Below are 19,517 nucleotides of genomic sequence, written 5' to 3'. Positions count from 1 at the left end.
TCTCAAGCCACTGGGATTACAGATGCGTACCACCATGCCTGGCCATTATAGCATTCTTTGTGTAACCAAAGATTAGAAACAGCACAAGAGCTGGGCATGGTGGCTCATGCCTGTAATCCCAGCGACTTGGGAGTATGAGGCAGGAGGATCACAAGCTCAAGGCCAACCTCAGGAACTCAGCAATTTAGCAAGACCCTGTCTCAAAACAAAATATAAAAAGGGCCAGGGATGTGACACAGTGGTTAAGCATCCCTGGGTTCAGTCCCCAGAATCAAAAATCAAAAATAAGAAGACAATAAAGAACAATCCTCAAGCTTTTTATTTAGGGGAAGGAAGGGAGAGAGGGAAAGGGAAGTTAACTGGGGAATGAAATTTTTTTAAAAAAATATTTATTTTGTAGTTTTCGGTGGACACAACATCGTTATTTTATTTTTTTTATGTGGTGCTGAGGATTGAACCCAGCGCCCCGTGCATGCCAGGCGAGCGCGTTACCGCTTGAGCCACATCCCCAGCCCATGGGGAATGAAATTGATCAAAGTATGTTATGTGTATGTACAAGTATGGCATAATTCCACCATTATGTGTAATTATTCACCAATAAAAATATATTGTTCAGGGACTGGGATTGTGGCTCAGTGGTAGAGCACTTGGCCTTGCAAGTGTGAGGCACTGGGTTTGATTCTCAGCACTGCATATAAATAAATAAATAAAATAAAGTTCCATCAACAACTAAAAAAATTTTTTTTAAAAAAGGTATATATATGTTGTTCAATGAAAAAAGCAAGATACTAACAAATGTGTATATGTTCTAGTGTTTGTATTAAAAATAAAAACTGTGCCGGGGGTGGAGGGGGTTGGCGGGGATTGATTATAGCAACAGTGTCTGTACTAGAGTGGGCCTGGGGGACAAGCAAGAAAGTTACTCTTCATTGTATCCTTTCCATATATTTTGAATTTGTGTTCTAAAAATTTCATACTATGTACCTATACAGATGATTAAAATAAGCATGTGTGGCTAAGCAGGCAACATCTCCAGAAATATGTAGACTTTACTAAGGGTAACATGAGGAAACAATGTAGTGCTGGGATAGGTCTAAAATGCACCTAGGAAGGCTGGGGATGTGGCTCAAGCAGTAACCTGGCATGCGTGCGGCCCAGGTTCGATCCTCAGCACCACATACAAAGATGTTGTGTCCGCCGAGAACTAAAAAAAATAAATATTAAAAAAAATTAAAAAATAAAATAAAATAAAATGCACCTAGGAGTCCTAAGGATATTTTGACCTGTGGAAATGGAACTTAGCCTGAAAAAATCAGCTTTATTCTCTAATTTATGTCTACTTAAAATCCAGTGTCCTATTTCTATATGTATATTTTATGGTGATGTTGCAGATTGGATCCAGGACCTCAAACATGCTCAGCTACAGCCCCCAATCCTTTTTTTTTTTTTTTTTTTTTTTTTTAAAGAGAGAGTGAGAGAGAGGGGGACAGAGAGAGAGAGAATTTTAACATTTATTTATTTTTTCTTAGTTCTCGGCGGACACAACATCTTTGTTGGTATGTGGTGCTGCTGAGGATCGAACCCGGGCCGCACGCATGCTAGGCGAGCGCGCTACCGCTTGAGCCACCTCCCCAGCCCCCCCCAATCCTTTAAAAAAAATTTTTTTTGAAACAAGATCTTGCTTAATTGCTGGGATTATAAGTATATACCACTGTACCCAGCTCCTCTGCATAACTTTGTACAGGCTGACTATTCCTTATCTGGAATGCTTTGGACCAGAAGTGTTTTAGATTTCGGATTTAGAATATTTGCATATACATAAAAACATATCTTGGGGATGGGACCCAAGTATAAACACAAAATTCATTTATGTTTATGGATACCTTATACATATAGCCTGAAGGAAATCCCCTTCTTCCTGCAGGTGCATAAACTGGAGCCTGAGGCATGGAAACATGTGGAAACCATATATATAGACATTGCAGATCGAAGTCAAGTACTTAGCAAGGTAAGAACTACTTAAAGATGTTGGATGTAGAAGTGACTTCTATTAGAGAAACCAGGGAACAATATCAAACTTGGCTCAAAAGGAAGTTCTCTCTTTTATTGTTTGCTGTTTTACTTATTTTATTTTTTTATGGTACTATGGATTGAACCAGAACCTTGCAAATGCTACCACTGAGGTATATCCTTGGTCCCTTTTTAAATTTTAAAATATTTAATTATTTTTTCCTGGTACTGGGAGTTGAACCCAGGATCCCTCTACTACTCTAATATTACTGTATTATACCCCCCAACCCCCCACCAACATTTTATTATTTATTTATTTATTTTGGTACCAGGGATTGAACTCAGGGGCACTCAACCACTGAGCCGTATCCTCAGCCCTGTTTTGTATTTTATTTAGAGACAGGGTCTCACTGAGTTGCTTAGTGCCTCGCTTTTGCTGAAGCTGGTTTTGAACTCGCAATTCTCCTTTCTTATCCTCCCAAGCTTCTGGGATTACAGGTGTGCCCCACCATGCCTGGCTTTTTTATTTTGAGACAGGGTTTCACTAAGTTGCCAAGGCTAGCCTCAAATGTGATCTTCCTGCTTCAGCCTCTCAAGCTGGGACTACAGGTGTGTGCTACTGTGTCCATCTATTTTATTTTGAGATAAGCTCTCACTAAATTGTCTGGGCTGGCCTTGAACTTTTGATCCTCCTGTTAAGCCTCCCAGGTAGCTGGGATTACATGTGTTTGTCACCATTCCCTGCATTGTTTTGTTTATTTATTCAAAATGTGGTTAGGGATTTTTTTTTTTTTTAAAGAGAGAGTGAGAGAGAGGGGGATAGAGAGAGAGAGAGAGAGAGAGAATTTTAACATTTATTTATTTTTTCTTAGTTCTCGGCGGACACAACATCTTTGTTGGTATGTGGTGCTAAGGATCGAACCTGGGCCGCACGCATGCGAGGCGAGCGCGCTACCGCTTGAGCCACATCCCCAGCCCCAGGGATTTTTTGATTAGAAATTGGATCCAGGGAACTCTACCACTGAGCTACATCTCCAACCCTTTTTATTTTGAGACAAGGTCTAAGTTGCCAAGGCCAGCCTTGAACTTTTAATCTCTTGGCCTCCCAATTAGCAGGGATCATAGGCATGTGCCACTATGCCCAGTTTATTTGTTTTATTTTTAAAGTTAGTATTTAGAATTCCCCCTTGTCTTGAGTTGGGGATGCTACTGGGGAAATAGCAGCCCAAATTTATGTGTCCTGTTTGGCCTCTGGAAGTTATTATTAGACAGTGTAGATGCCATTGGTAGAGTGTTTTGACCTGCCAAAATGATGTTTAACCTGAAAAATCAAGGCACTAGTTTTCAGATTTATTTTTTGAATCCAGTAATTTTAAAACATGTATTGCCTGTTTGGAGTACTCTCTTAGGTTCTGTATGTTCCCAATGAGAGGAACAGAATATAGGAAAAGACTTATCTCCTGTCTTAAGAAGCTGGTAGTAGCTTTTCACAGTAACAAATATTTTAACTGGAAAAGGTTGGTCCACTGCTAGATCATAGCTTGATGAGACAAGGACCAGGTCTGTCCAGCTTGTTTACCCTTGTGCTCCCAGAAAGTATCTATTTAGGGAATAGAAGGGTTTGATGCCCCTTCACTCATTACTGCTCTTTTTTTTTTTTAAGTTTATTTATTTATTTTTTTTAAGAGAGAGGGAGAGAGAGAGAGAGAGAGAGAGAGAATTTTTAATATTTATTTTTTAGTTCTCGGCGGACACAACATCTTTGTTGGTATGTGGTGCTGAGGATCGAACGCGGGCCGCACGCATGCCAGGCAAGCGTGCTACCGCTTGAACCACATCCCCAGCCCATTACTGCTCTTTTTTGACAGAGGACTTGTTGGAATCATGAGACAGGAATTTAACTCTGCCCATTGATAGGGAGTAAATGTTTGCTTTTTTGTATCCAGGGGTCTGATACCTCTTTCCTGTGGTCACTGTGTGCACTTTAGATAGTTCACTTTGTGCATTTCCAAAAAGATAAGAAAACCATCTTGTGCTTCCTTGCTTAACATCCCTACCCCGTGCTCAAAAGATTGGTTAATTTTTCAAAAAGCTTTTAACTGAAGTGTGACTAGCCAGATGAGTATGTCATAAATGTACAGCCTGATGAATTTTCTCAAACTGAACATACCCAAGTGTTTCTCAAACACTAAACTAGCAAAAACTAAGGTTCTTTGACTATTTTGTCAACTCTGGTTCTAAGAGTAGAAGGAGACCTGGGGATGTAGCTTAGTGTAGGGTGCCTATCTAGCATGCACCAGGCCCTGAATTCAGTTCCAAGTACCACAAAAAAAGAGTGTGTGTGTGTGAAAGGAAGGTAATAGTAGGGTAGAGGTTTTTATTTTTATTTTGAATACACAAATAATCCCCATAGTTTGGGAAAATACTGTGTGTGTGCAGGTATGTGTGTGTGTGTGTGTGTGTGATATTATCTTTGTTATTTTCATCAAGTAAATACTAAGATAGTATACTAAGTTTGTTTTTCTTGAGCCCACATTAGTCAATGTGGAGTTCCAGCTGAAAATTAAACTTTTGTTGTGATTAATTAACACAGAGAATTGATTGTATTATGAATCAGTGATGTTGGGGAGGGAGGAATGGAAAGAGGTTATCAATGACTAAGTTGTGGTATGTAGGATAAGAGGTTCTGGCGTGCACAGTAGAGTGACTATGGATAATGATAGTGTATTGTATATCTAGAAAAACTAGAGGAAAGGAATTTGAATTTTTTTTTTTGCGGGGGTCGAGGGGTGGGTGGGTACGGGGGATTGAACTCAGTGGCACCCAACCACTGAGCCACATCTCCAGCCCTATTTTGTATTTTGATTAGAGACAAGGTCTCACTGAGTTGCTTAATGCTTCACAGTTGCTGAGGCTGGCTTTGAATTTGAGATCCTCCTGCCTCAGCTTCCTCAGCCCTGGGATTATAGGCATGTGGTACTGTGACCAGCCCGTTTGAATGTTTTGACCATAAAGAAATTATACATGTTTAAGGACCCAGATAGGTTCAATCTGATTCAAACATTACAGTATACAGTGTATCAGTATCACATGGCATCCATAAATATGTGTAATTTTATGTTTTTATGCATCAGATTAAAATTTTAGTTTAAATTTAAAAATTAAATAAGTCAGTGAAGTGAGACTGACCAGTAAAGTTCACAAGGATAGGTCCTAGACAGTGAACACTTCTAATAGTAATTTTATTAAAACAAGTGGAGATTAGACAAGATTTCAGAAATGATGGCCAGTTGTCCTGAGCTATGGCTATGTTTTAAAATTACCTTCAGGGATTACAAAGAAAGAAAGCAAATCCATGCTGCTGTCCTCACCTGCAGATATTTTAGTCACTAGGTTTTAGGTAGGGTGACCCAGAAATCTGTATCTTGAAAGTCTTCCCTGACAATTTGGATGCTTACCCAGGTTTGAAAATCTGTCTTAAAATTGGAAATACGTGCCTTCTCAGAAAAATCTGGTGACAGTTTTATACTGGTAAAATTGAAAACAAACCCTGGCAGAAAAGAATTACATGGAACTCTGCTCTAAGGCAAATGTAAACAGTTCTACATCTTGTTTATAACATTTTCCCCTATTTGCTATATGCCAGCAGCATCAAGACCTGATATGAAGTATACTTTAATGAAAATCTGACATCTTCCTCTCTCCTTCTCTCTTTTTCCCTTCCCCTCCAACCCTTATTCCACAACTTCTCAGGATTACAAGGCAGAGGAAGACCCTGCAAAATTTAAATCTGTCAAAACAGGCCGAGGACCCTTGGGTCCAAATTGGAAGGTGCAGTTCACATCCTTACCACCAGGGGGCTGGGCACAGAGTGGGTGGGCCTCCCCATGGAGGAGGGAATGGCTGGGGCTGGTCTCCCCTACAGCCTAAGGTCTTTCCTCTTAGTTACTGGCTTGCCTCTGGCTGTGTTTCTAATGCAGCAAGAACTTGTAAATGAGAAAGACTGGCCATATATGTGTGCATACAAACTGGTTACTGTCAAGTTCAAGTGGTGGGGCCTGCAGAACAAAGTGGAAAATTTTATACATAAGGTAAGTGACAAGGGTGACAAGGTGAGACCTGTGTGTGTGTATGTGTGTGGTGGATGTTTGGCCCAACAAGAAAAGATCATACGACACACGTGACCTGTGTTATAGGTTGCCAGCATAATCATATTTCACAGTTTAATTTTTTAGATCCTCATTTTCACTTGCATGTAACTGTCTTACAGTTTAATGTTGTCTATCTCGGGGCACCACATGCAACAGGGAGGAAACCAAGGAAAAAGAAGGAAACAGAAAGGGTCTTGCTATGATTGAAATAAAAATAAAACTCAGTCTCTCTTTTCTTGAAGCCAAAAAGCAAGAGGTACTGTGAGCCAAATTTTCTAGTGCTCTGAGTTACTCAACTGGGCAGACCTAAGCAATTTTATAGTCTTTTAATTCTCTGAATTAGACACATACTCTTGGGTCACAATTCATAGCTGTTGGCCAGTTAAAACCTGGCATTAGGGGCTGGATATGTGGCTCAAGCGGTAGCACGCTTGCCTGGCATGCTTGCGGCCTGGGTTCAATTCTCAGCACCACATACAAACAAAGATGTTGTGTCCGCCAAAAGCTAAAAAATAAATTAAAAAAAAAAACAAAAAACCTAGCATTAGGCACCAAAGATAAGGAGGAAGTCTGACAGTTGCTTGGAGGCCTTAGTTTGACTAGGAGCATGATCATAGGCTGCCTGTTGGTAGTATTTGGGGCAAAGGGCCTAGCTGCAAAGTAGGCATCTATCCTTTCTTGAGGGCTCCCTCATGCTTGAAGCCTTACCTGTTTAACACATGAAGGCAAAGGTCACTGACCTATGGCTAATCCAGATAAGTCATCCAGATATCACTCCTCCCCAGTAGCATGGAGATTGTGTCGAGGAGGGCGGTAGCAGTGGCTTTCCCCTTCTTGTTCTAACTTGGTTCCCTCCTTTTTATAGCAAGAGAAGCGTCTGTTTACAAATTTCCACAGGCAGCTGTTCTGTTGGCTTGATAAGTGGGTTGATCTGACCATGGATGACATTCGAAGGATGGAAGAAGAGACGAAGAGACAGCTAGATGAGGTGAGTGGGATCCCAGGGGAGACTCTACAGCTCTCAGAGAAATCTGTAAATATTAGGGAAACTGTCATTCTGGGACACTTCACTAAGGGCCACTGCCCTGTAGTTCTAGTCTGCTAAAGGTAAGATGAATTACCAGGCAATATGGGAGCCATAGGGAAGAAAATGGCCCATGTTCTTTAATGTGAAGTCTAGTTAAGGTCTTGGCATATCCACAGAGACAAATAAGGTCATCTATGCCAAGTGCCAAGGGAATGATACTGCCACTATAGTGACTTCAGAGCCAGGTGAGGGATCATGCTGAGCTGCAGAGTTGGAGGTGACCCTGGTAGGAGGCAAGTTGGGCTGAACCATGAATACCACCCACAATACCCACAGAGGACAGCAATAGCACTCACAGAAGCTCGTTGCTCTGAATGGTTGTTTTGAGCTAATTTTAGAGTTTGGAGCTTTTGCTTTTTTTTTGGCCTTGGCATAGATCCCAGAAGAAGGGCTATCTACTTCATGGAATCTGGAGACCCAGCCCTTATGCCTCATTTAGGGAGGTTTCCCTGAGAGGCCTATTTAGAGGAGGTGGTCAGTGAATAACAGGCACTCCCACTGTGTGCTAAGCACTGTTCTAGGGGCTTTTACATACACCACCTAGTGCCATCATCACAAGTCCTATGAGGAGGCACTGTCAACTGTCAGCCAAGGGAAGAGGCTCTGGGAGCTCAGTGTGGCTGTGCTGGGCTGCAGGTGATAGAGGCAGCAGGAAAGCCCAATGTGTGACCCAAAGCCACAGCTTTTTTTTTTTTTTTTTTTTTTTTTTAAACAGGCTGGGAATTTAACCCAGGGCCTTGTTGTGCTGCTAGGCAAAATGCTGTACCACTGAGTTGTACCCCTAGCCCTACAAAATCATAACTCTGAATCACTCCCCTTTTCTCCTCCTCTTATGTGCTATTTGGGGCACCCCTGACCTCTCAGGGCTAAAAGCCAGGGTATTGATTTCTCCCTCCTAGCCCCTAGTGGGGGTTGGTGTGAAGCCTGGGTATCCAGCAAAGACCTTACTTTGGAATAGCCTTATCCAGCTCTCTGGCAGGGCCTTAAGTGAGGACCAGGTTTGGGTTCCCCTGGTGTCCCATGCTACACAGGTGCTCTGTACTTCACGGTGCTGGTCTAGTGTGGATCCTGGGTGCAGAAATCCTTCCTTCCTCTGGAGCCGCCCCCCCCCCCCCCAACTGTTCTTGGATATCTCTCTTCCTAGGCTGACTTACTGGCAGGTGCTGCCCTGAATTGGTTCCTGCTGAAGGCAGATGTTTTGGTAATTCATTCAGCTGCATTTGGCAGTGAAGTGACAGCATTTCGGGCACAGTCCTAATTCTTCTGCTAAGGATCATCAGGAAGTAGTAGATTTGAAAGTTCAAGGCTCTGGTGATTTTGCCTGTATGAGAGAGAGACTAGAATCTTTTGGTCACCCTAGTCGTGACTAAAAAGAAAAGTTACCAACTGGAGCAACATGGAGGTTTTCATTAAGGTTTGGCTTGGAGCTTTAACTCCCCACTGCCCATCAAAGGCCAGTGTAAAGTACATTGGGGTTCATGTGTTTGTTGTCCTCCTTTTGCTTTTTAACTCCCACTCCACTTTTTTGATGTTTCTCCATTCCATGGAGGATTATGCCAAATGCTTAGATTATCACTGCCCTCGAGAATAACTGCAAATGCAGGAAATGCTTTGGAATTAGAATTTTAAAACTAATTTGCAGTATAAGAAAAAACAAACCAAATCCGTGTCATTGTGGAACATGTTTTAACCTGCTTAGCAACTGAATAGAACCTTTGTATGCTAACTAAACCCCTGACTTATTTTTTTCTCTATCTAAAAATAAATTTGAGGGGCTGGGGATGTAGCTCAAGCAGTAGCGCGCTCGCCTGGCATGTGTGCGGCCCGGGTTCGATCCTCAGCACCACATACAAACAAAGATGTTGTGTCCGCTGAAAACTGAAAAATAAATATTAAAAAATAAATAAATAAATAAAAATAAAAATAAAAATAAATTTGATGGACATGATGGTTCATGCTTACAATACTAGTGACTTGTGAGGCTGAAGTAGGAGCATTTTAAGTTTACTGCCAGCCTAAGAAACTTAGGGAGACCCTATCTCAAAATAAAAATAAAAAAGGGCTGGCGATAAAAAAATTCTCTCTCTCTTTCTCTCTCTGCCTCTCTCTGCCTCTCTCACTCTCTCTTTAAAAAAAAAAAAAGGGCTGGCGATGAGGCTCAGAGGTGGAATGCCCCTGGGTTAAATCCCCATCCCCAATACCTAAAAAGAAAAAACTATTTGTTGGGCTAGCATGCACAAGGCCCTGGGTTTGATCCCCAGCCTTCACACTTACTAAAATATATATATTTGTTTTCTCAAAAGTTTATTTTTACACCCACTCTGATAGTGGCTGGGTGTGGTAGCATATACCTGTGATCCCAGACTGAGGCAGGAAGATTCCAAGTTCAGGGCCATCCTGGGCAACACAATGAAAGTTGTCTCAAAATGAAATAAAAAGGGGATGTTGTTCAGTAGGTTTAACCCTCAGTATGGGAGATGGAGTGGATGACTCAGTAGTATCCCAGGCTGATGAAGAAGCAGCTTTCCACATGGACCCCACTCCACAAAAGTAGTCCCTTGTAATTCTTATGGTTGTTTCTTTTGTTCATTGCATATTTCTAAATCATATGCTTATACTCTTTAATTTTTTTTTTTTTTGTACCAGGGATTGAACTTGGGCACTCGTCCATTGAGCCACATCCCCAGCCCTATTTTGCATTTTATTTCCCTATTTTGCATTTTATTTCAAGGCAGGGTCTCACTGAGTTGCTTAGTGCCTTAGAGTTGCTGAAATTGGCTTTGAACTCGCAATTCTCCTGTTTCAGCCTACCAAACTGCTGGGATTATAGGCGTGCACCACTGCGCTCGGTTTAATTCTTTTTTTTTTTTATTTAATTTAATTTTTTTTTTGAGAGAGAGAGAGAGAGAGAATTTTTAATATTTATTTTTTAGTTTTCGGCGGACACAACATCTTTGTTTGTATGTGGTGCTGAGGATCGAACCTGGGCTGCACGCATGCCAGGCGAGCACGCTACCGCTTGAGCCACATCCCCAGCCCCGGTTTAATTCTTAATTTCTGAACTTTAAGATTAACTGTTGCCTTCTTCCTTATGGGAGATTTCACCCTGTTATGCCACTCATCACTCAAATACTTCCCCTTGCCACCGTTCAATATCACAAGTTTTGGTTAATTCATTATTCACTGCTTATATTATGACTTTGCCATTTTTTTTCCCAACTGAAGCCTGTAGTCTACTTAGATTTTCATTCATTCCTTGGATAATTTTTTAAATAAAATTAATAACTGTCTTCTTTATTTTTGTTAACTCAATGATATTAAACAAAGACAAGCTTTGTTTTTGAGTCTTTCTGTGGCTGGCTTGGTGTGGTTAGTGGGAGATGCAGTGCATGATAATGTGGCTGCTATTGGTATTGGTCCATTCTCATTCATTCTGCTCTATTAGTCTTTGAATTCAACGATTTCTGGTCCAGGAAAATGTTATTGTATTATTTATTTGATATTTTCCTCCCCTCTGTTTTCTTTGTTCTCATTCTGGAATTTGTATTAGTCAGAGTTTAGCCTTCCTGAATTGACCCTCTAATTGTTTGGTTCTGGGGATTGAACACAAGACAGGGACATTTTACCACTGAGCTACATCCCCAGTCTTTTTTCTTTTTTATCTTGAGGTAGGGTCTTGCTAAGTTTCTAAATTCAGGGGCTTGCCTTGAATTTGTAATCTTCCTGCCTCAGCCTCAAGAGTCACTGGGATTACAGACGTGCACCACCACACCCGGAAACTCTCTACTCTTCTTATTTCTCTCTCTCTTTCTCTTTTTTTGTTTACCCTCTGGAAGACTTTTTTCCAATTGTTAACTTATCATCTGTTGAGTTAAAAAAAATTTTTTTTTTTTTTTTTTGCTATTTTGAGACAAGGTCTTGGTAAGTTGTTTAGGCCTCACTAAATTGCTGAGGCCAGCCTCAAACTTGTGATCCTCCTGCTTCATCATCCTCATTCACTGGGATTAGTGTGCATCACTGTACCTGGTGAATTTTAAAAAATTTTAAGCTAGCATGGTGGCATAAGCTTGGGAGGGTGAGGCAAGGCCAGTGTGAGCAATTTTAATCAGGAAAGACTGAATACCTGTATTTATTCCTTCCCAAAACCCTACTACAATGCAGGAAAGGAAAATAATAATAAAAATGAATAGATAATTATCTAAAATATATCCAAAAAATATAAAGGGATTGGGGCTGTAGCTCAATGGTAGAGCATTTGTCTAGCATATGCAGGATGCTCAGTTCAATTCCCAGTAACAAAAGGAAAAAAAACTTCAAATTTCTTGTTCTGTTTTTTTTAATACATCTTCCTTTTTTCCTTACATGCACTATCTTCCTTTTCTAAAGCTACAGTTTCTAAAGCCATAGGATTTTTTTTTTCATTTTTGTTTTTTGAGGTTTCTCTCTGCTCCCTGAATATTCTGTTTCCTCTGAGTTCTTTTGTCAGTTTGCTTAGACTGTTTTTTTTTTTTTTTTGAGAGAGAGAGTTTTTTTAATGTTTAGTTTTTAGTTTTCGGTGGACACAACATCTTTTTGTATGTGGTGCCGAGGATCAAACCCAGGCCGCATACATGCCAGGCGAGCACGCTACCACTTGAGCCACATCCCCAGCCCCTTGGACTGTTTTTTTTTTTTTAATGTTAGGGGCTTTCATCAAACCAATGAGAGAGCTTCCTTGTAGGGATAGTCAGGTAGTTACAATAGGGAGTCTTTTAAGGGACTGCGTTTTGCTTAGAGAGGACTCCCCAGTCTCTCTCTCTGTTTTTTTCTGGTACCAGGGATTAAACTCACAGACACTCGACCACTGAGCCATATTCCCAACCCCATTCTGTATTTTATTTAGAGACAGGGTCTCACTGAGTTGCTTATCTCCTCACTTTTGCTGAGGATGGCTTTGAACTCACGATCCTCTTGCCTCAGCCTCCTGAGCCACTGGGATTACAGGCATATACCACCACACCCAGCCCCAGTCTCTTGTATAGGGGTAGTTAGGTAGCCAACATTTTGGGAACCAAACTGGGAAAGTGGGAAAGGGTCCTGGCAGATTTACTATATCATCCATTGGCTTTAATTTGCCCCTTACTGAATTGGGGTCCCAAGTCTAGGCTTCCCTTTGCATCTCGAGTGAACTTCCTGCCTTTTGATGTGGCCTAATGTGGGGTGGTTGCTTGACCTGGAGAGCAAGGGGAAAGTACACCTGGACCTAACTGTTCTCTATTCAGACTTTCAAACAAGTCATCTGTTTTCAACCCACTGGGCACTCCCACCTGCAGAATGACCTGGCGCTCAGTTCCCAAGCCTTTGGAGAAGCTGCACCATAAACTAATAGGTTCCTTCTTGGCTCCCCGTCCTCAAGCATACTTAGGTGTCAGCCTCTGCTGCTCTGTGAATTAGTTACTACTCATCCATCCTTTTTCCATCTTCAGAATGTTACCATCTCTTATTTGCTGTTGTTTTTGTGGTTTTATATCTTTTTGTTTTTAATTTCTTTCCTCCATCGCAGTAGGGTTTTGGGGAGGAATAAATACAGGTATTCGGTATTTCATGATTAATTGCAAGTTTGTAGTAGGAATTATGAGTTATTCTTTAAACCAATGAATAATTGTCTATTGTTCATTGGTTTTTTTGTTTTGAAGGGACAACATAAGGCCACAGTCACCACTGTGGTAAATCTAGTCCCTGGAAGGGGCAGGCCCACCATTCTTGGGTGAGGCCCAACAATTTGAGAGAAAAAAAAAAAAGGATCAAGAGATTAGTTTTTGCCCTGAAAAATTATTTCTATGCCCATGAAATATGTGCTTGTAAGAGAGTAGTTTCTTTCTCACCCACTTTATCCTCCCTCTCTGCTTTTGTTCTAAGAGAATCTTTTTTTCTTTTTTTAAATATTTTTTTAGTTGTAGTTGGACACAGTACCTTTACTTTATTTATTTATTTTTATGTGGGGCTGAGAATTGAACCCAGGGCCTCACATGAGCAAGGTGAGCGTGCTACCACTGAGCCACATCCCCAGCACCCCCCCCCTTTTTTTATTTTTGTTAAATGTGGTGCAGGGGATTGACCTAGTACCTCATGCATGGTAGGCAAGTGCTCTTCCACTGATCCACACCCCCAGCCCATTCCTAATCTTTTGAGGAACCTCTATACTGATTTCCATAGTGGTTGAAAATTTCACCAACTTTAGTGTTTCTTTTTTTCCACATCCTCTCCAACATATATTATCCCTCAAAATTTCTTTATGTACATGTTTATGACAGCAAAATATGCTGCTCTATCATTACCCTATATTGAATTTATTTAAGTACCTGGCCCTAACCATTGAGCCACATCCTCAGACCTTTTTATTTATTTATTTGTACTTGGGGATTGAACTCAGGGACACTAGACCACTGAGCCACGTCCCCAGCCCTATTTTGTATCTTATTTAGAGACAGGGTCTCACTGAGTTGCTTAGCTCTTCACAGTTGAAGCTGGCTTTGAACACGAGATCCTCCTGCCTCAGCCTCCTGAACCACTGGGATTACAGGCATGCACCACCACACCTGGCCCTTTTTATTTTGGGGGACAGAGTCTTGCTAAGTTGCTGAGGGCCTTGCTAACCTGCTGAGGCTGGCTTTGAATTTGCGATCCTCCTTTATCTAGTATGGTTTTCTGTAAGGCACGTGCCACATACCTGTAATGCCAGTGATTTGGGAGGCTGAGACAGAAGACCTACCTGGGCAATTTGGTGAAACCCTGTTTCAAAGTAAAAAAAAAAAAACAATAAAAGCTGGGGACATAACCTCAATGGCCCCTGAATTCAATCCCCAGTACCACCAAAAAATAAAAACCCAATTGGTCCGGGTTGGCATTGTGACCCAGTAGTAGAGCGCTTGCCTAGCATGTGTGAGGCACTGGGTTCAATCCCTGGCACCACATAAAAAAAAAAAACAAATAAAATAAAGGTATTTATTTACAAATAATAATAAAATCCCATTGGTCCAATGGGCCTCATTTCCTAGTGGACACCACTGCTAACAAAACAAAACAAAAAAAGGATTTCAATTTTTGTTGCTTTTTCTGTTCCAGGTACTTCTGTTTTCATGTTCTTCAACTGTATATAAAGCCTATCATGGCTGTGACTGAGGAATAGCAAAATATCTGGTTAATTTCTCATGTCATTTAGGCCCCAGGAAGCAGGAAATAACCATTCTTAGGGCATTTACTGTAAAAATAAAACCCTGAATTATTTCAGTGGTACCCTTGGTGGAGGACGAAACTCATCTCTGAAAGTGGGGGAAGCCACCATGTTCCCTGATAGAAAGTTGCATCTTATTAAAGACAGTGAAAGCTGGGCATGATGGCACATACCTGCAAGCCCTGGGTTTGGGGAGACAAAGGCAGGAGGATCACAAGTTCAAGGTTGGCCTCAGCAACTTAATGAGACTATCTCAAAATAATAAATAAAAAGGGATGGGGATATAGCTCACTGTAAAAATGTCCCTGGGTTCAATCCCTGGTAACATATATATATATATATACATACATAAATAAATAAAGGCAGTGAGAAAATAGAACCTGGCTTTGCATTAGCAAATTACTAAGTTGTTATGAATGGTGGGACCAACAACAGAGCTTATAAATGATATAGTTTTGGCTAGATATATGCAGAATTCTGCCTTTCCAGTTTTTGCTTTGTGCATTAAAAATGCTCTACCCTATCTCTTGGCAGTACATATTTATGGTGGAGTTACATCAGCCTTCAATTTTTGTTGCTTTTTCTGTTCCAGATGAGACAAAAGGACCCAGTGAAAGGAATGACAGCAGATGACTAAAGCCACCCCTCCCCCTTCTGCACTGTATGTACTTTATATTTTTCACTGGGCTTGTCATAGAAGCTGCAATTAGTTTGGGTCCTTACAACCTCATCAACTCACAATGGAGTGAGAAAACTTACTTCATTCCTCATCCTTTATTCTAGTAATGATAATGACTGTCATGGTAAATGGCAAGCTTTTGTGTTGTAATGAAAGGGATTTTATGTTTGTTAGGACACTTAAGGGACATATTTTACAAAGACTCACCTAGATAGATGTTAACAGGGTGGTAACAAGAAGGGTAGAGGGTTGTGGACACAGAAGCAAAGTTTATAATTCACAATAATGAATGAAGTTCATCATTTACTTTCCCCTCTTGCAACTTGAGCCATAGTTGAAGGTGGCAATATTGGGGGACTTTCCTGTACTATTCATGCCAGACTTTCTAGTTCTCACATCCCTGCCCTGTTCAATTTCCTTGGACAATTTGTTGGCCAGATAGCTTCTTTTAGCATTCATCACTGTATCTGGCACTTTGTTGCTTATTTTATATCCCCCTGTCCCATACTAAATAGCTGTCTTCAATAGAGTTAGCATTTCATATGCTAGGAGAGTTTCTGCCCAGATCACAGGACAGGAATAGGAGTGACCCTTGTTTCACATTGTCACTTTTCCTAAAGTTTCTTCCTCTTATTAGCTCCAGATTCAGGTTATTTCAGTAGCTTAGAGTGGTCTTGGTCCTAGGAAGAAAAACTTGATTCTGCTCTCAGATTAGGCTCTGAATGAAAATTACTTAATCAAATAAACTGGCTGTCCTATAAGCACCAAAAAATGAAGGAGCACCAGAGTCTCACCAGCAGTGATGCAAACCTCTGTGTACACTCACTGCCCCATGTTCTTAAAGCAGTTTCCAGGAGACAGAAGGGTAGGATTAAGAGGATAGCTGCAATGCCAGCTTTCAGTCACTGCTGGGGCCTTAGTGCCTTCTTCCCCCACTCCCCTCCCCACAACTAGCATCCTTCCTCCTTTTGAAATTCCTCCATTCAAGATGATTTACAATGTACTTCTGTTTTCCTCTGTTGCTTCCTTAATAATTGTATTTCTCTTCTAGTTTCGCAAGACAGTGGTCAACAGGAAGGCCCAGCAGCTCCACCCTCCTGAGTGACAGGCCATCTTCGGACGCAGCCTTTCTGTGCCCATTCTTCAGGCAACTTTCAATTCCTTACTGTAGCTAATTCTAGATGCCCTTTAATATTGTGAACAAATAGACCGTCTGGTATTACGGGAGCCTGCTCTTCTGAGATATGTGGTGTATAGGCTGCTGTATTTACACCTCCTCCCTCTCTCTCCATTGTGTTCTGCCCCATTTCTGGAAATGCCCCCACCTTTATTTCCAAGTGACATTTTTAGTCTTCAAGTTAGCTGCCTTTTGTGATGTGGTGATTTAAGTTCATTTGTTTTCAGCCTTGGGATAAACTGAGGTATTTTGCTTCCTGGGCAGATCCTTGAAATTTTAAATGCTCACCTGGGGAGAGAAGATGAGTTAGAAATACAGTATCCTCCCCTATTTCCCCCACCTAGTTCCACAGAATAGCAATGTGGCTTCATAACTCTTACCTCTCTTCCCAGTTACCCATTGTTACAATGTACTAAGCACGAAGGAGGTACCCAAGGCCCAGATTCTGTTTAAAGAAAATTTAACCCATATGAATAATCCCTGCCCCTGTCATTGCATCTCTGGCCACTGTTTTTACAAACAAGCGTGATTTCTTGGTCTTTCTGTTGCCCACTCTGTCTGAATTTCTCTGCAGAGCCTACAAGACACCCTGGTCACCTTTCCACCTGGAGGGAATTGTCCGGCGTGGCCCTTAGAATTGAATCTGCCCCATAGATACCAATCCATCTGACCCCTGAGGAGCTAGCTCTAGGCTCCTCTTCCCTTTTGGGCTGGTGCTGCCACTCAGCAATAATCCTGTTTTCTCTATGCTTTCTTTGATCCCTGTCCTCTGTCTTTGAGGCTGGTTAGGATGCAGAAGTCCTGATCTTTTCATGCTGCACAAAATGAGCATGCAAAAATTCCCTCCTCCCCCAGCAGAACATGTACCCTCTTGTCTCCAATCACTGGAAAAGAATTTGGGAATCACGAACTCAGCTTGTCCTGCCCATGCTGAGTTCTGTCCTGGACAATCAGAAGTAAGCACTGATCATAATGGAAGAACTCCACTAAAGTAGACTGGTGAACAAGTCCAGGCTCCAGGGAAGTAGAAATTGCTGAGTGCTTCCCAGTTCCTTGACTCAGCAGAACCTGAGTATGCCTTCTTGATGGGAGAATATGAGATAGCTATGGTGTCACCTGACATTTCCCAAGCCTTGTGAAGTATGTTGGCCTGAGTGTGCAGTGACCCAAACCCATACTAGCCTGGGTCCCTCTGCTAATGAGAGAAACCAAATCTGTTTAGAATGAGAAGTGGGAAGGGACATTTTATCCTTAAGTTTTGTCTGTGTGTTTGCCTTACTCATTTCCAAGTGCAATAATGGAGCATCTCACAGATTGCACCTGTGATATCCTCCTGACAGATGCTTCCCTGTGGCCCTCCTAGGGCAAGGGCAGACAGATTCAGATCCCTCAGCATGGTTAGCTCTGACCTTCATTGAGGTCCCTTTGGGACCAGGAGATATCTCATTATAGGTACCTTCCTATGTATTAATCTCCTCACCTTGTAGGGTCTTTGGTAATGGACCTGGGGCATTTCAGCTGGTGATCAGCATCTCAACTGCTAGGAGCATGGATTGGATTGGATTGGAAAAGTTGAAGAGAGACATTCCTACAGAAGAAAAATTAAAATGTTTTCCTGCAAGCTCTATATTAGCTATTAATTATATTTGTGCTTAAAGATTTTTCTTCTTCATTCATCAACTAGGTGAAGTCCAGGTGTGGGTTTTCTTGGGAGAAACTGAAACTCTAAGTAGACAGTTGTTTATGTGGTGTGAGGATCAGCAGATGTTAGCCTCCTTTGTTCAGTTCTTTGAGATCTACACATATCACTTCAGCTCTGGTGGGGGCTGACTCTTCGTTTGCCTTTTCTCTGGCTTCTCCCACTTCTACCTGTTGCCCTGTTTGAAAGCATCTAAATGAGCTGAGCTGGAATTTCTCAAGATCAGCCTAGATCTGGGGCTCCTGCCCACACAAACAAAAGGAGGGATATCTCTTTCTAATCCATCCCTATGGATGATGTTGCTGCTGGGCAATAGTGTTGGCTTCTTTTAAGTGGCTCCTTCCTTCTTTTCCTTCTCCACCCCAAAACTGATATGAGCACTCAGAGGGGCTTATGATGAGCAAAGGCTTAGCTCCAGGGATTACACCTGCCGCTGTGCCATGCCCCTTCAGACCAGCTGCTTCCATTAGATTTCCAGGGTCTTTGTCCCAAATGAAAGCAGCAATGCCTCTACACAAGGGCTGCTGGGCCTCCTCATTGAGAGGTCAGGGACAGGGTCAGTATTGTGGGCACGTGTATATCTTCCCATGTTCTCCTTTCACAGTCCATACCAGGACTCCCTGACTTATTTTGGTTGGTTCCTAGTGCTCCTTCTTTTACAAACTACACTTTGTAGAACTGATTAGATTACCTTGTTTATTTAATGTGAGTTTGTGCCTTTTTGTCTCAATCTTCCAATACAGGTATATTGGGAAAAAAAAGCAGTCTAATAAAATCCTAGACAGAGCTTTCTGGAGTCCATCTTATTGATTTCTTATGTCCATATAACTCTAATATCTTCAAACTCTTTCAGATGTTCCCCATTTCACCAGAGCAGGACTGGGGAAAAGATACAAGCCCTTTTTGATTTACTTATGTAACACTGCATATCTGAATGTAATTTAGCCATTTTTTACTGATAGTATTTACTTTTTTGCTTTTCTTTACCTCTCCTCTTCACATATCCCTCTTATCTACCCTACCAAGCAAAAACATTTAAGGTAGAAAATATTTGGTTTTTGTTTTTTTTCCCAATACCTTTACTTATTTTTATGTGGTGCTGAGAATTGAACCCAGTGCCTCACTCAAGCTAGCCAAGCTCTCTATTACCAAGTACAGCCCCAGCCCAGTTTTTTTTTTTTTTTTTTTTTTTAATGTGTGTATGTGTGTGTGTGTGTCAGTGCTCAGTGTTCCAAAGGCTGGCCTCAAACCTTGTGCTCAAGCCACCCTCCTGCCTCAGCTTCTAGAATACCTGGGACTGTGGATAACCGGCCACACTTTACTGGCTAAAGTAGGAGTCCTTACCCTGCTGCATTTTTTGCGGTGAGAAGGCATGGTTCTCAAATGAATCCCACACATTTCCCACCTGCTGCCGCCAAGAAAGATTAAGAATCAAGGACTTGAACAAAATTATTAGGAATCTTAGGCAAACAATCTCCATTTCATGTTTAGTCTTGAATCT

The 19,517-nt window shown here is 41.5% G+C and overlaps 1 protein-coding gene and 1 long non-coding RNA gene across 2 annotated transcripts in view; one reads left to right on the top strand and one right to left on the bottom strand.

Annotated features, from left to right (window-relative positions):
- The window catches only part of Pitpna (phosphatidylinositol transfer protein alpha), a 41,265-nt gene extending 22,462 nt beyond the window's left edge, over positions 1–18,803 (top strand). The window contains exons 7-12 of the mRNA XM_013359776.2: positions 1,925–2,008; positions 5,764–5,841; positions 5,991–6,101; positions 7,027–7,149; positions 15,054–15,122; positions 16,192–18,803. Coding sequence (XP_013215230.2) covers positions 1,925–2,008; positions 5,764–5,841; positions 5,991–6,101; positions 7,027–7,149; positions 15,054–15,098 — 441 coding nt within the window. The 3' untranslated portion in view covers positions 15,099–15,122; positions 16,192–18,803. The remainder of the gene's footprint in view (positions 1–1,924; positions 2,009–5,763; positions 5,842–5,990; positions 6,102–7,026; positions 7,150–15,053; positions 15,123–16,191) is intronic.
- Positions 6,197–15,058, bottom strand: LOC144376138 (uncharacterized). The gene is made up of 2 exons (XR_013436247.1): positions 8,403–15,058; positions 6,197–7,192 (listed from the first exon to the last, which is right to left on the bottom strand). It is a non-coding gene; the product is annotated as an uncharacterized LOC144376138 (long non-coding RNA).
- Positions 18,804–19,517: the final 714 nt, after the last annotated feature.

This window comes from Ictidomys tridecemlineatus, chromosome 3 (genome assembly GCF_052094955.1).
Source record: "Ictidomys tridecemlineatus isolate mIctTri1 chromosome 3, mIctTri1.hap1, whole genome shotgun sequence".
NCBI lineage: Eukaryota > Metazoa > Chordata > Mammalia > Rodentia > Sciuridae > Ictidomys > Ictidomys tridecemlineatus.
The sequence above is the reverse complement of the archived record's forward strand: the minus strand, read 5'-3'. Positions and strand labels throughout refer to the sequence as shown.